The 15,089-nt window shown below is 47.4% G+C and overlaps 1 protein-coding gene across 1 annotated transcript in view; it reads right to left on the bottom strand.

Moving 5' to 3' along the window:
* The window catches only part of LOC115314907 (all trans-polyprenyl-diphosphate synthase PDSS2), a 54,323-nt gene that overhangs the window by 9,086 nt on the left and 30,148 nt on the right, over positions 1–15,089 (bottom strand). The window contains exon 2 of the mRNA XM_029974013.3: positions 6,619–6,940. Coding sequence (XP_029829873.2) covers positions 6,619–6,940 — 322 coding nt within the window. The remainder of the gene's footprint in view (positions 1–6,618; positions 6,941–15,089) is intronic.

Consider the following 15,089-nt stretch of genomic DNA (forward strand, 5'->3'; position numbering starts at 1 on the left):
TAAACATTATGTGCCAACCCCCTCTGCCAGTCTCGTCAGTGCCTCTCAAAAATCAAAAGAAAGCGGTTATATTCTATAACGCATAGCTTAACCAAACACTAAAAATAATATGTTCTTTCAAAACACTTTGGATGGGCAGATTCAGCATAGTGTTCCTGCAATGCCGCTGCAATTATACCGAAACCAGGTCGCTAACGCATAGTGAAGAAACCATTTTAGCCAATAGTCATCATACACTGCTATTTTTTTATTTCATCAGCTTGATATAGACGACGAAGGTTGGCTGAAAGCGGTCACAAGGTGACACCAACATGTCGCACCAAAGATTTCTGAGGACTTCTGATTATACTCCTGAAGCTATTCAAGGTCGAAAGTAATAAGGGTATGTGAACAGTAGTTCAAATCGAATGGCGCAGTGTCATATCTAGCTTCAACACTCCTAAAGAAGTACTCCGGCGGTTCCTTCATGGTACCTGATTTGCCTAAAAATTGGCTAAACACACCAACAATCATCGCTGAAATAGTATCCCAAATATTAGCTGAAAATATTGTGTGTTTAATTCTTTCTCTTTTTCTTTTTGCGAATTTAATGAATTTAACATTTCGGTCCTCACCGTGCTTTTCAAACTGAAAGTCTCTACTGGCAACAACGAAGAAGTGACGCCTGTAGAAGACATGGGTTCACTTCTTGGACTGTAGATTTTGTTCCCAGCTAATTACAAGCAGTTTCATGGTGTCAAATGAATGCTTTGAAAGTTATATCCAGTACCTACGCAACAACGCGAAACGAATGCTTGAAAGAGTATGTCTTAGACTGCTTGCTGCACTGCAGTGATTTACCCACACACCCCCTAGAGTTGGTGCACCCCCCCCCCCCCCCCTTGTCTCTCTGAAGGCAACTCCTTAATTCGCAACGACTCCTCTATTTTCAATGCCCCACCCACCTCCCACCTCCCCCCACCCCTAGAAATTTTAACAGCTAGTCAACTAAGCTCATATTTCAACTCGAAGAATATGTTAATATCATTTTAGTGAGACCCCCCCCCCCCCCCCCCCATTGTACGTAATATAATACATAACCTGCTCGTCAAAATGACTTCTCGATTGCTACTAAAACCTGCATAGAAATACGGGCATCAGCTGCTTAGTGCGGCGCCAACGGGTTAACATGCTTCTTGGCTCAAGAAGCGCTTGCTTAATTTTCGTCATTTTCCTGCAGCCTGTGTTGTTGACCGAGCAGACGACTGGAGCTGTTCCTTAAACACGGATACGCACGAAAGCTCGATTTCGCGGACAGATAAGTCGCGTGGCCGAGGCATGCGAGTTAGCTGAAAATTACTCTCGGTGGAACAGTTCTGTAGTCACCGCCGCTTTCCTTAGCTGATCAAAACTGATTAGAGTCCATTACCGTCTCTCCGGAGCCCATAGTTTTGTTTTTGAACGAAATCTCCGAAACGAAAGTTTGACATGAAAGAACAATAAAACACCGGGAAAACAAAACTTTGCTTTGTAAGTTTGTGTGCACCGGCTAGACTTAACCGTCGCAGTTCAAATACCTATAAAATTGGGCATTAAACAAAAGAAAATCCGTTAAATTGAATGCGCCACCCGTTCGGGCGGTCCAGTCGAGGCGAGGCGACGCGACCTGGACCCAGCCGCCATGTTAGTTTTCTGGTGGCGCCCCCTATAGGTCGCTGAAGTGCGAATAAGTTCGTTGGGAAAAAGAAGTAGCACGGCCCCGTGACTTCCGCAATTTTTCTCCTCCTCTACATTTCTTCTCCCTCCGCAGTCCAGTTTCGGTATCGGTTTCGAGAAGTTGCGGTTTCTTTTTTTTTTAGAGCGCAGCTCTTAGGCGCCCGTTTCCGGCTTCGGCGGCGTCGGCGTCACCGTCGCCACGGCGTAACCATGAGGTCACATGACCCTTCCAAAGTCAAGTGACCCCAAGGTCACGTGACCTCCCCGTGACCCCCAAAGTCACGTGACCCCCTCCTCCTCCTACTGAGGGGAGGGGTATACCCTCCCCTCAATACCCTTCCCTCCTCCTCCTCAAAACCTGCGCTCTAATTCGGCGTTACAGGGAGTTGTAAACGGTTTTCATTTTTACTTTTTTTTAATGTACGTGATGCTCCAGCAAAACAGATTGAGTTGTCTTCTGACACCATAATAAATCGGCTGGAACAAAATAAAAAATAAATTTTGAGGTGTGTCAGTGTCCCATTAAAAGAAAACTGAATCGAAACTTGGAATAAGCCTCTAAGGTCCACAAATAGGTTAAGCATGATCAACTTTGTTCACTAATGACAATCGCGCTCTTGTATTTCAAATGGACGATTGCATTTTTGTTTTAAAGGGGTACGGAAACAAAAATTGAAATATTCAAATTTCGTTCGGGAATGAGTCAAGCATGACGGCCAATAACCGTAAATGATAATCGCACGTTTGTATTTTGAATGACTCACTATATTTCTCGTTCCAAACGGTGCAGTAGAGCAAGCGCTCGAAGAGAAGCGAACGGAGAGCGCGATGCGTCATGGGATATCCGACGCAAACAAAAACAAAGAAATGATTTCCCGCATTCGTGGAGTAGCAAGGCTGGCCTGGTTATGAGCTTTGACCTTGGTGGCGTTGTCAGCGTTGTGGTAGTGTCGAGAGTTTTTGTAGACCGCGCTGCCCCCTCCGCTAAGCGTTCCGCAACGAAGAAGTAGCTACTGCGCCTGCGCGCCGGTAGCCTTGACTGTGGAGCTCCCGTATCGTAGCGGGTTGCGGAGGGTCTTGCGGGACGGCAAAAACGATCTACGAAAACTCCTGAATAGCGTCAGCGCGTTATAACCGAGCCGTTCGAAGTACCCGTGGGGTGACGAGCGTGTGGCTGGCCCAAGTAGGGCGCACATGAAGGCACCCTAGGCCCAAGGAGCACGTAGCTTCCACAACACTGTCAGCTTAGGGCTGAACGGGGTGGGGAAAGCAACTTTTGTTCGAGTTTTGAGCGACGGGCCTTCTAGGGGGAGAATGGCTGTGTCCGGTTGCAAGAACGAGGGTCCGAGAAAGGTTGAAATGCCAAATAGCGGCGCTGCTCCGAAGGAATCTGCTACGTCACGACTACGTAGCAGATACCACAACGTTGCTAGACTACCTCCCAAATAGGCTCCGCATGCATCCACCAGGTGCACATTGGAAGATCATTTATTTAGCTTTAAAATTACATTTCTTGTGCCTTTCAACAGAAGACTGGTGTTTTTTGAGGTTAGGGTGGAACATTCAACACATACAAGCGAGAAAATGAGCGCTGGAATTTCGTTTCCCTAGCCCTTGAAATGTTTGATGCTGGCGAGCACTTCAAGATCAGCCATTGAAGAGCACGCTTCGTCTCGGGATACCCGTCGCGTCGCGACTTGCCCGTGACGTCATCGGCCTCCCTGGGGAAGGGTATACCGTAGTTATGGGCACTGACACTTGGTGGCGTCAAAGCGCTACTACCTTGCTTTGTCGTAGTGCCCGAGTGCTGTCCCCGTGAGATTGCGGAGCTGGCGGAGTCGTGCGTGCTATGACACCACGTTGTCAGCTGCGCGACTTGGCCGGTATGGCGACATCGGCAACGTCGGTTTGGGGCGCGAGCTCGCTGCTTTTTAAACTAAACTAGGTTGTGGAGATGTTGGTAGCTTTCCTACCTCGTGTTGTCGAAGCTGATGGAAGGATCATGTGCGACAGTCGCAGGACGAGGCACTTGCTGCCTATCCGATTTACCACCGACTGATCACACGACCAGACTGGGTGTGCGTACCAGATTCATGGATAAGTAAGTATCGCTTTGAAGTCGCCATAACAGTGGGCATTTAATTATTAAAGCGAGCAGGGAAGCCGGTCGAGTCTGATGAGGCAGCACGGCGGTGGCATCACTCGTGCATTTTACGCAGCGTATCGCATCGATAGTGGTGTGACCGCGACATTGTCACCCCACTGCGAAGAAACAAGTACACTATGAGGGTTTTGCGACATTCCTTGTCACAAGGGCGGAAACTAAACGAAGCGACGAGATTCCGGCGTAGAGGAGGCTTGCGCTGATCAGCGCAAGCCCCCTCTACGCCGGAATCTCGACGGGACGTCATTTTCCAAGCGAAGACACAGAGCACAGAGAAAACAACTGTACAATTTTCATATCGTCACACCAAAACTACCACGAAAAAATGCTCACATCGCCGCGATTTGGCAACGCGACTTGTCTCAATGGCAAACATTAAACGAATGAAGAGGGTACACTGGCACCGCTTTTGTCGGTCTCGTCGAACGAGGCTTCCGCGATCGTCCATGCTTAGCTCGTCGACACGGAATGAGTTCTCACGTCGTTGCACAAACTATACCGCGCACAAAAACGAACACCGTCACAACTCTGCGACGTAAACCTGCGTCACTTCCAGAAGTTGGCGTCCCTCGGCGAGAATGAAGTTGAAAGCAGCGCGCACCATGTTGAAAAAGATCGTTCATCAGACCTTGACGTCAAAGAATGAGTGAAAGCGATTATCTGGTGGAGTGAATTCAAGGTGGCCAACTGTGCTTTGGTTTTCTTCGCCAAACTTTCGATATTATAAGGTTGTGGTTTAGGTAATCTGTACTAGTGAGCTTACTTCCGATATATTAAAACCCTTAATGTTTGCGAGCCTTTAATTGAAAAATTCGCGAAATTTAAGGGCGCGCGAAAATTTCGGTTTATAAGAGTTTCGATGCAGTCATTTGAAACTCGCGAAATTTTGTGGCCGCGATTATGTCGTCTGTCACCGGTTCGCGAATAATAGGGGCCACGAAAATAAATGGTTTTACGGTAGTGGCACTGCCGTCGAAGGCCAATGCCGTCGCGACATTCCCTTGTTCATAATCTACAACCAGGTCGATTTTATATCTCATTTAATTCACTTTAAAATATGTTTTCTTGCATTTCCAACAAAGTATTGATGTGTCCGAGGTTCTACTGCCACCTATGTCATGTTCAAGCAAAGAAATGAGCTCCAGAATTTGGTGTTTGTATCCCTTTAAGAGAAGTGTTTCTAATGGTTTTCCTTCGCGCTATGAAGGATATAAATGGCAGGGTAATATTCGCCTCTAACAACTATTCGCATATAGCAGGTGTGCTTAAAAAGTGTTCCGGGACTGATTCTGTAGTGTTAAAAGAGAGCAGCACAGTGATGCGCGCGCAGCAGTCGAAGGAAGGGACCTTTGTGTCTCGTTATACCTAAAGGTTATACCAGAGGGCGTCGGTTTGTGAACTTTCGGAGCTGCGCTTGTACACGGATTTGTGTGACCACGTGCACGAGCATAATGGCGATCACTCCATAGATTGCAAACCAAAGTGAGAGCGAACATCAATTCTACGTCAAACTCGGCAAATCTAAACCAGGGACTTATGAAAATATTTAGAAGGCTTATGTAAAAAAAGCAGTGAAGTGTGCGAGGTGTTTTGAATCTTGAGTGGGCACTTGCGCCTCAAAAATGACAAAACGTTACTGAAGTCAAGAAGAGGTCCGATAAGGTTGCCTTACCGCTCTTCGTCTTCCAGCAATGTCCTGCCTTTCCTGAGGCGAGAGTGCCAATTAAAATACATCGCAAAATTCGCTGCTTTTTTATAGAAGCCTGTTGAATAATTTTAAAAGGCTCTGCTTTATATCTGCCACGTTTAACGCTGAACGGATGTTCGCTCTCGTTTGCAGTCTACGCTGAAATCGCCATTGTGCCCGTGCACGTGGTCACAAAACTCGTGTAGCGCTGCTCCAAATGTTCACAGAGCGACGCCCTTGGGTATAACGAGACACAAAGGCCCCTTCCTTCGACTGCTGTGGGGAGGGGGGAGGGAGATCGGTGACAGAGTGGGCTAGTGGACACCAGCTCGGAGCACGTGAAGTGAAAGCTCGTGCTGCAGAACCGAGGGATCCTGCTGGACTCATTCCCTACCTCTGCCCGTTTCGATCCGTATGAGCATCGTACCGGCGTCCGGTCGTGTACTGCGTGGTGCACCTTAAAGACCCGAGGCTATAGTGTTGTACTGCACTGGCTAAATTTCTCAGCTGGGAGACAAGTCACCCGTTGAGACAGATTAAGTTCTAGGCTGTATAAGCATACACATGCTCCAATTTTCGTTTTGACTGCTGCGCGCGCTTCACTGTGCTGCTCTCCCTTTTGACGCTACAAAATCAGTCCCGGAACTTTTTTTTTCTTTTATCACACCTTGTATGCAATAGTTTCCTGGACTGTATGAGCTCAAACAGTCACATGCTTATTTGGCGTACCTGCCAGTTTTTGAGACAGCTGTGCTACGATCTTGGAATAAAATGCGAATTGGAGATGTCATACTTCGGGCTATATGATAAATTGAAAGATAGTAAAGCTCGCGGAAACCGCAAACGCAAAAGGAAACAAAAGTGTGGATAGTATTTTAGCTTATATTCTCCACTTGGATACATGAGGTAATTTCAGACCAATCCCATTCATGCAAGATTACATCTAATCATTGCCCGTGTAAGAGGAGTACACCCTCCATTCCGACCACGTCGGCTACCTCGCACTCAGCTACCGTTGCCTCACCTCAAGGTCGCCAATCCTATCACGCGAGAACGGATCCAAACATCGTACCAAGGGGATACCAATGTCCGTCGTCGTCTGAAAGGCTTTGGAGAAGAAGAAGTCTCCTGCGAGGACGGTCATCTTGTTGCCCGTCTGGATGTCATCCAGGACCAGCGGGTCCAGTCGCGCCTGGTCCACCAGGTTGGCGGCCGACGCGTGGATGGTTTGCGCCGCGTGGAACTCCTCGGTGGCGTTCACGACCAGCTTCTGACGCTTCAGGACCACGTCGCGGAGCTCCACGCTGTCGGCGGACACGCCGCAGGCCTTGATGAGCAGAGACACCAGCAGTCCCCGCGTCTGGATGTTGGCGCTCTGTTGAAACAGGAGCTGCCTGCGTCGGACATCAGAAAAGGCGTCTGACCCCATCCGTTGACTGGAAAATCTTGGCTTTTGGCGATAAAATCGCTGTAAACATTTTTAACAATATTTATATATAAAAAAAAAATAATCTGGAGGAACTCTTATCACAGTACCGGGTATTTGTAAAACAAAAATCCAAAATTTTCCCATAAAATAAAAAAAAAAAGTTCCGCTACCGAACGTTTAGTCTCCAACTCGCAGCCCAATTGTAGAGCTGGAGGTTGGGACCGAATGTCAAAGTATCAGAACAATCCGTTATTTGGCTAAAACTTTACAAGCGATTTGCGAACATTTTTACTGAGAAACTAGGACCCGTATCCGGTAGCAGACGCTGTATATCGTCAGGTGTTTCGGTCTTCTTAGGCCACCATTACTACGTTTAAGTTTTCAAAAAACAGTTATAACATTTCAGTTAGTCTGATAATGGTAAGCTATGAACGTAGCACCTGGTCCCAACTCCTAGCTGTACATTTGAGCGAAGAAGAAGCGTTGGGCGGTGCGCTGTTTAGACTTGCGCTAAGGAGATAGGTTTTCTTTTTTGAACACTTGACACTTTGTTAAACAAAACTGCCCTGACATTTCGTGGGAAACTCGGCCCCTCGGTCACGACTTCCTTGCTACCTTGGTAAGATAGGTCGTCTGCTTAGGTATGATTTCCAAAAGTCCCTGATGAGTATGATGTGCCATAGGCCGGAAACACGTTTGATTGGTACAGTTCCGACAGACCTCGGATCAAGCAGCGCAATGTCTACGTCAAGATTTAACTAAAGTCGGTTGGTCCAGTTCCCTTAAAGGGGTGCTGCAACAATTTTTGTATTTGTACAAAATTCAGCAGAGTATTAATCTTCACATTTGTAACCTACGAATCTCAAGATTATCCATTGGTACGGGCAGTGGTAGATGCCCTGCGTCCACCTACTGGCAGACGCAGAAAAAATCTAAGGAAAATGAGCAGCGTTCATTCCCTCGACTGGGAGGCAGAACAAACGGCCACGTGATATGGAGCCCATTGTGTGCCACCAGTGCAGCCAAGCGTTGGGCTTGGCCAAGCGCAGGACACGCGCTGAGTTCAAGTTTTAATTCAAAGAAACCCTAATTCTTTGGGAACACGTAACAGCTTGGGGCGTCCCAAGCTCTTCGAATGCAAACGCGAATGCGCAGAACATGTGCGCCTGCGCGGTACGACGCAGAAAGCCGCTTAAGGGACCGAAAGCATTAGGGTCCCTGTTGTGTTATTTTGTATGTTTTTGCCTTCTTCGGGGGTCCGAGCATCCTTACGGCACGGCGCGTGCCCTTTCCCGGGGTCGATGGGCCCCAAGGGGAGGCGCGATCGTGAATGTTGTAACCTTACACCCGTTCATATAGAGCTCCGCCTATGTTCTTCGTCTACAGAGGTGCTTTATATTATTCTATCTGCTCTTGACAGCTTCGTTCGGAATGTGTGCTGATTTATGTACGCGCTTTATGCCGTTGATGGCACCTCCCATCTCGTGTTGTCGACCTTTCAGGGTTGTACCGGGAACCGGCTATTGTGAACACGAGAGGTATATTAAGGACTTTTACGTGCTTTTGTAGGGGTCGATGATTGGAATGTTTACAGAGTCGGTGGCGGAGGGCCGTTTTGTTTTGGATAGCGCCAACTGAACTCATTTATTATTTTGCTTGTCGGGATTTGTGTAGCCATACCACGGAGACGAGAATGCGTGTCAGAGGGAGAGAGTGAAAGAGAGAGAGAGAGAGACGAGGGTAGCTATGTTGGGAGCGGAAGAGTTGAGAGGGGGAGTCGGTGAAGAGATTTAAAAGAAGAGGCATCGAGAGCGATACTGATGTAAAAGTCCCATCGAGAGCGATGCCGAAAAATCGAGTAGATAAAGTGCAGAGGTGTCACTTAGACAGTTAAACGGCAGAGGCCATTGACTTTTGAAAACTACCGAACTTTGACTATGTCGTAATATTTGTGTATAATACCTGCATATTAAACCAAGTTATTCAACCCTAAAAGCCTACGATCCCGACATCACTAAAACCCAAGAGAAGAGACCCTTGACTGGCAATCGCCGACAACGACGTCAGCACAGACCCGAAGACAACGAGAGACTTCACGTCACGAGACGAGACGAGACGAATATAAACTTTACAGTCCCCTATTCTAAAACTCTTCTTATGGATTTAGGTATTCCCGTCATTGTAGTTACTGGGCACAAGCCACTCCACGAATGTTCGCCCTGCCATTGATTGTGCCAAGTCCAAATCGAGCGCTCACGCAATGCTGGCCTACAATTTATAAGCAGCCTTCGACAATCGCCACCACGGGATGATTCGTGTGGTTGTGCAAAGCACTAATGACTACGTAATCGTGTAATTGTATTAATTTTTTTAGGGACAGATTTTGAGAAGTTAAGATTTTTCCTTTCCTTTCGTTCTCAACCACGTTTGCTCTGTATCTTGTATGCGAGTCGAAAAAAATAATGAAACATTCCAACCTGGAATCATAGAGTTATTATAATGTACGCTAGAGGTTCAAGTGGCGCTAGTGTGCTGACGCAAATTGAAGCAGACAGCAACCAGTCGAAAATGGACTTCCGGTAATGCATTTCTATGGAAAAAAGTGAGTGCATTTTCTCCCTGCGCTCGATCATAAGAGCAAATATCCCAAATAATTCGTACGTACTAGGTAGCTTGAAACATTTCTCAGTCAGGCCGACAAAATAATTGGTCAGTTACGGCGTTTTTCTTTCGAATTCGTCGCATTAAAAACGGCGCTAAAACGGCTTCGTACGTGTATTTATGTGCACTGCCGGACACTGTTAGCGCGAACGCGGCGTCGGCGATTTCCAGCATGGGGGTTTGGCGAACGAAGGACATCTGGAAAATCAAGAGCGCGGCAAGAACTACGCAGTCACACTGGATCAGTAACTCGCAGTGCATGTACGATCAAAATAAAATGAATGCCGCGTAATCTATTCCGACCTTAAAGAAGTAAGTACCGCTTTATTTTTTCTGCCCTGAGCGAAGCTGCTTGTTCTCCGTTCAAACTATCACCCGCGCGCTCGATAGCTTTGAGAACTAGTGCACGATAAAAGCTGCCCAGTAGAGAAAACCACACGAAGGGACACCTTTCATAGCCCACGGACTTTATTCTCTACGTTTTGAAGGTTTTTTTGCGCTCATGCACGACGGGATCATTTTCATATGGTGACAGGACTGGTATATTATCAATATACAAGCGTCACCGGAATGCTGGCGAGCCTTGAACACACTCTATGTTCGTTTCGACTGTAATTTTGCTTCGAAACGTCGCTTGTTTTTACACACCTGCTGCGAAACATACGTTTGGGACTAAAATGTAGCGAAGTTAAACATCGGTCACCGATGAAGAAAAATGCGCTAACTAAAGCAATTACACTTTTACAGTGTTATTCAAGGTACATACCATTCGGAACGACCCAAATAACCAAAGTGTTCCGTGTTATTTTCCGGCGAAAAGACAAAATGCACGCGGGCTTTCCCATAGGAATGCACAGGAGCACCGCAAAAGTAGACTGGTTGCTGTCTGCTTCAATTTGCGTCACGGAAGTCGCATAGACACTAGCGCCAGTTGAACCTCTAGCGTACATTATAATAACTCTATGCCTGGAATAGGCGAGAAAGTATTGGTGAGGCAAAACAAGAATGTTTCACAATCACGGCTTTTCTGTGAACCCCTTGCAGCCGCGTGGAGATAATCAGAACGATATTTTAACGCACACGAGAAGTGACGAAGTTCAAGATGACTGCGCCCTTGCGGAAAGGGTGATCTACAATGGCGGCGCACCAACGGTACTAAGTCATGCGGTTCCTTGTCCAGACGGCTGCGAGGTAACGTTGCTGCTGCGGGAGCAAACGCTGCTTGTTTCTTTATTCTTTTTTTCTTTTCCGCGACTGCTATTGTGTGAAAAAAAATAAAATCGAACGCATGTTTCCTGGATTGCGGACATCAAGGAATGATTGTAGGTGATATTTAACGAATGCACAAACAAATGTTGCACCTTTCTTTTAAGCCGCGGTACAGTGCTAGTACACATCACAAAAGAGACAGTCTGCAGATACTGGAGAGTTTTAGGGAACCGTTTTTTGCACATCCGATACGGTACGACGGGCCATCCGGTACGCACTGCGCATGTGCGAGTCTTCTGCGATAGCGCATGCGCAGTTCGTACCGGAGGGCCCGTCGTACCGTGTCGAATGTGCAAAAACGGTTCCCAAAACTCTCTACTGCCCGAGGCATGTCTTTCCCTTGTACGACGGCCCATTGGCCATCCAAGAACTGTCCTGCAGACATGTTCAATGCCTACATGATTCCGTCATCGTGCCTGCAGCGAACGCCGTGCCCTTAGTGTACCATTTATGATCAGTGTAACCGCAGCTTTATTAAGGAGTGAACTAATATTGCCACGCTCATCGGCGAGCGACCGCACGCGTGGCCGAGTGGTTACCCTGCTTGACTGGCGCGTGGAACGTCTGGGTTCGATTCCAGTCAGTAGAATGCTCTTTTATTTGTTCTCTCAACATTGCGTTCTCGTGAGTTCGAGAACATTCTCGTCTGATCGAGTTCCGAATGTTCCAGTCGCCGATCAATCTAGGCCACCGTGATCTAGGCCGATTGTTCCAGAACCCAACGCGCGTACATAAGGGACTCCGCGTGCTGATCTGCAGTCAGTTTCGCCCCAGCGTTCGACTCTGCCGCTGCGCCGCCTCCGACGCTCTGTTATTATCTTTTCTACCCGTTTAATTTTGGCACAAGTTCGCCACATTAAACGCTGATTTCTTTCTGTTTGTTTATTGTTCTTTTGGTCACCACCCGCGACAATATAATGGACACTGGAGATGATCTGTCTGTCGTTTGGGGGCCCTCTCTCTAAAGCCGGGGTCACACTGCCCATACAGCATACAAAAGAAAGACTGCAAACACGAGTCACCACTATATCCGTGGATCGAATGCCGCGTGCCACGTTTTTTCCTTGAACTCATTGCCATACGGCATTTGAAGCACGGAACTCGCTCTGACTCACGAATCTGTATATGCAGACAGTCTTTTGTACACTTTGTAAGTAGTGAACCCCCCTCACCCCCCTCCCCCCCAACCCCGGCTTACACTATTCCCTAAGTGTCCCTCTTCTGCACATTGCGTCCGAGTCTGCGATGACACCCTGGAGAGGTCTTCGTTTCTCTCGCGTAAAATTTCTGCCCCATTTTTTGAGTGGCCGCACTCACTTCATAGCGTTACTTTTGCGCGCTTAGAGCTCAATCCTCGCACACTGTTCGATTGAAGTTACCCTTGAAATGGCACATTTTCGATAAATCAACCTCTTTTTTTTTATTTATATATTTCGCAATATATTGCTCGAGGATAAAATTGCGAAGATCGAGAGCGAGTACTTGCAACAAAAGTATTAATTTTTTTTCTTTCAAAAATTTTTACATACTGGGAGGAATCTGAGTTGTCCAGCCTCCATTGCCAGCTGCCTTCAACGATACTTCTGCGTCTCGTGCACCTCGAAAGCGCGCACGCGCCTCCAAAGCACGGCGGAAGGCGGCGAGCGCGAGCATAAACGCCAGACATCCAAAAAGGCACCCCAGCGCTCTCCCTCTGCCCGTGAGAATAGCTGAGCGATCGTTTTATACACATATACCTGGAAGTGGTAGACGCATGCTAGTACAATCACTTTTCGTTCAACTTAAAAAAAGATACAACAACAATACGGGTTTCAACCCTCCCCCTCAAAACGGCCGCCACGAGATCGGTACTTCCGAGAGCGGGCGGTGGCTTCCCTGCCGTGCGTGCCCGTTGGCCGGGCGGTTCTGATCAAGGTCAAACGTCTCCGACGCCGAGACACTTCCCGATCTGGAGTCGCTGGCCCACTTTTACTCTCGTGCGCCGACGCGAGCGAGGGGGTCGTTGACTCCCCCGGCGAGCGGAGAGCGCCGCTCGCAGCACTCTTCGGGCCAGCCGACCAGCTCGATGCCGCACGGTCAGGCATGACCTTCGGAACTGTGACGATTAAATTAAGTGTTACTGAATTGCTACCGCTTCCCGCCCATCCGATTGACGAGGGACCCCAAGCGTCAACGGAGTTGCGCCTTCTGTGTCTGCTCCTGAGCTAACTTCGTCTTCTCCGAAATAATACTGCGCAATAATTTTTTTTTTTTTTTGCAGCCGATGCAATTTGCTTATTTGTAGAACGAGTCTGGCGGTCTTCGCTAAGATTAAACAAAAAACGAAAAAAAACCAAAAAAACTTGGAACTCAAAAATGACCGAAAAAAAAACAAAAACATGGAGTTCTAAATCTCTGTAGGGGCATATTGGTAAAAATAATCAGCGACAGGAAGCATTAAACAAAGAATATTTACTGCTGCTTCTTCCCTTCTAGTGCATTCAGTGCTGCTGCAGCCAGTTTTTCTGTTTTCAACTTAGACACAGAATAACGTAGTGGCATTAAAATTATATATATATTGTTACGTTTTTTAATTTACAAGAGGACGTCCATAACCAAATCAGACCCAATACGAAGTGTGTCACGCGCCGTCTGCACGCGCTTCGTCGTCGTCCTCGGTGGGCTCTAGCAGGCGCCCCTGCAGCACCGCCACACTATTTCCCCTCCGAGTTTTTTAGTGCTGTTTCTTCCTGGGTTGGTTCATTCTGCTAAACAACCTCGCCACGTTCCATTAAAGATAGACAGTTCTTTTTGCAGGTGTCGTTGCCGATGCTCATCGCGACAGTTCCTCCGCAACACCAAAATCCAGCACATTGGCGCTTTTTGAAGTTGATGCCCGGGCACTTGTCACTTGGCCGCCACTGGCTTCTAATTTCGTCACCCGTGGAGACATAGCTAATCAGAACTCTGATGCCGGCGCATATCATATCGGTGCAAAGTATCACTGCACATTTGCGCATTTTGAAAACCAACACCGAAAATGAAATGCGCCGGTAAGGCCAAAGTCCAGAAGATGGAACGTTATGTTAACGTTGCTGCTCATGATCTCATCCGCCGAATGTCCAGAACGACAGTCAGAAAAACATTCAAGTCCGGCGCGCACTTACGCGCCTCGATGCCTTGAAGCTTTGGGATGCTAATGTGGCCACAGGCCAACGCGGGATCTTCATTGCGCGGCCACAGAATAGTCATGGGGAACATGGCGAAGTGGTAGCGGCGTCAGGCAATCCAGCCGCCAGCCATTGGCTCCATGAGACGCCGGCGCTGACCACACTGCAGAGGATGTTCTTCTCGAGAGGAGGCATTCCGGGTAACTTGAGGCGCCATGCCAGAAATCCCACTTCTGACACCAAATGTTACGTTTTTAATTTACAAGAGGACGTCCATAACCAAATCAGACCCAATTAGAAGTGTGTCACGCGCCGTCTGCACGCGCTTCGTCGTCGTCCTCGGTGGGCTCTAGCACGCGCCCCGGCAGCACCGCTGCAATATATATAGACGCTTTGCAGCAGCTGTGCATGGACGCCGCCATAACTGACCTTCAGTTTTTGTTTCCTCTTATTTCGTTTATTTCATTTCATCATTACCATAGCAGGCCAGGTTATTGCCACATTAGATTCAACTGTGTCCTTTTCTAAAGCATCGGTATTTGTAGAGGATCGTCAACTACCGTTTCAGTTGCTCGGCATCTCGGTAAGACAAGAGAAGGTCAGCAATGGCGGCTGTAATTTGGCGCGTGTGTAAAGCGTCTATACACCACTGCAACTGAAAGTTATTTGAGCTTAACTGCCGCAATGCTATTTGCAGGTGTATAATATGCTTCCACACAATACAGGATATTAATTGTGCCAGCAGAGCTACATTCCGCGGTGTGCCCGTTAATAAAAGTCCTCTAATAACCCCTAACTTGCTAACACGACCAATTCTTTTTCTTTCCTTTTTTTTTTTTTTTTTTTTTTTTTTTTTTTTTTTTTGTGCGAGTGGTAGGCATTTTGTCAAAATTGTGTCTTAGCGTAAATTAACCTCTGACATGCGTAGAATTCTGATGTCTTTTTCATTACCAGATAAAAACAAACCAACTGCTTCTGATCATTCATTTATGCTTGCTAGTGGTGTTCTTTATATTATAAATCTAATCTTAGACA

Source organism: Ixodes scapularis, unplaced genomic scaffold, assembly GCF_016920785.2.
Source record: "Ixodes scapularis isolate PalLabHiFi unplaced genomic scaffold, ASM1692078v2 PGA_scaffold0__279_contigs__length_252992795, whole genome shotgun sequence".
In the NCBI taxonomy this organism is placed as follows: Eukaryota; Metazoa; Arthropoda; class Arachnida; order Ixodida; family Ixodidae; genus Ixodes; species Ixodes scapularis.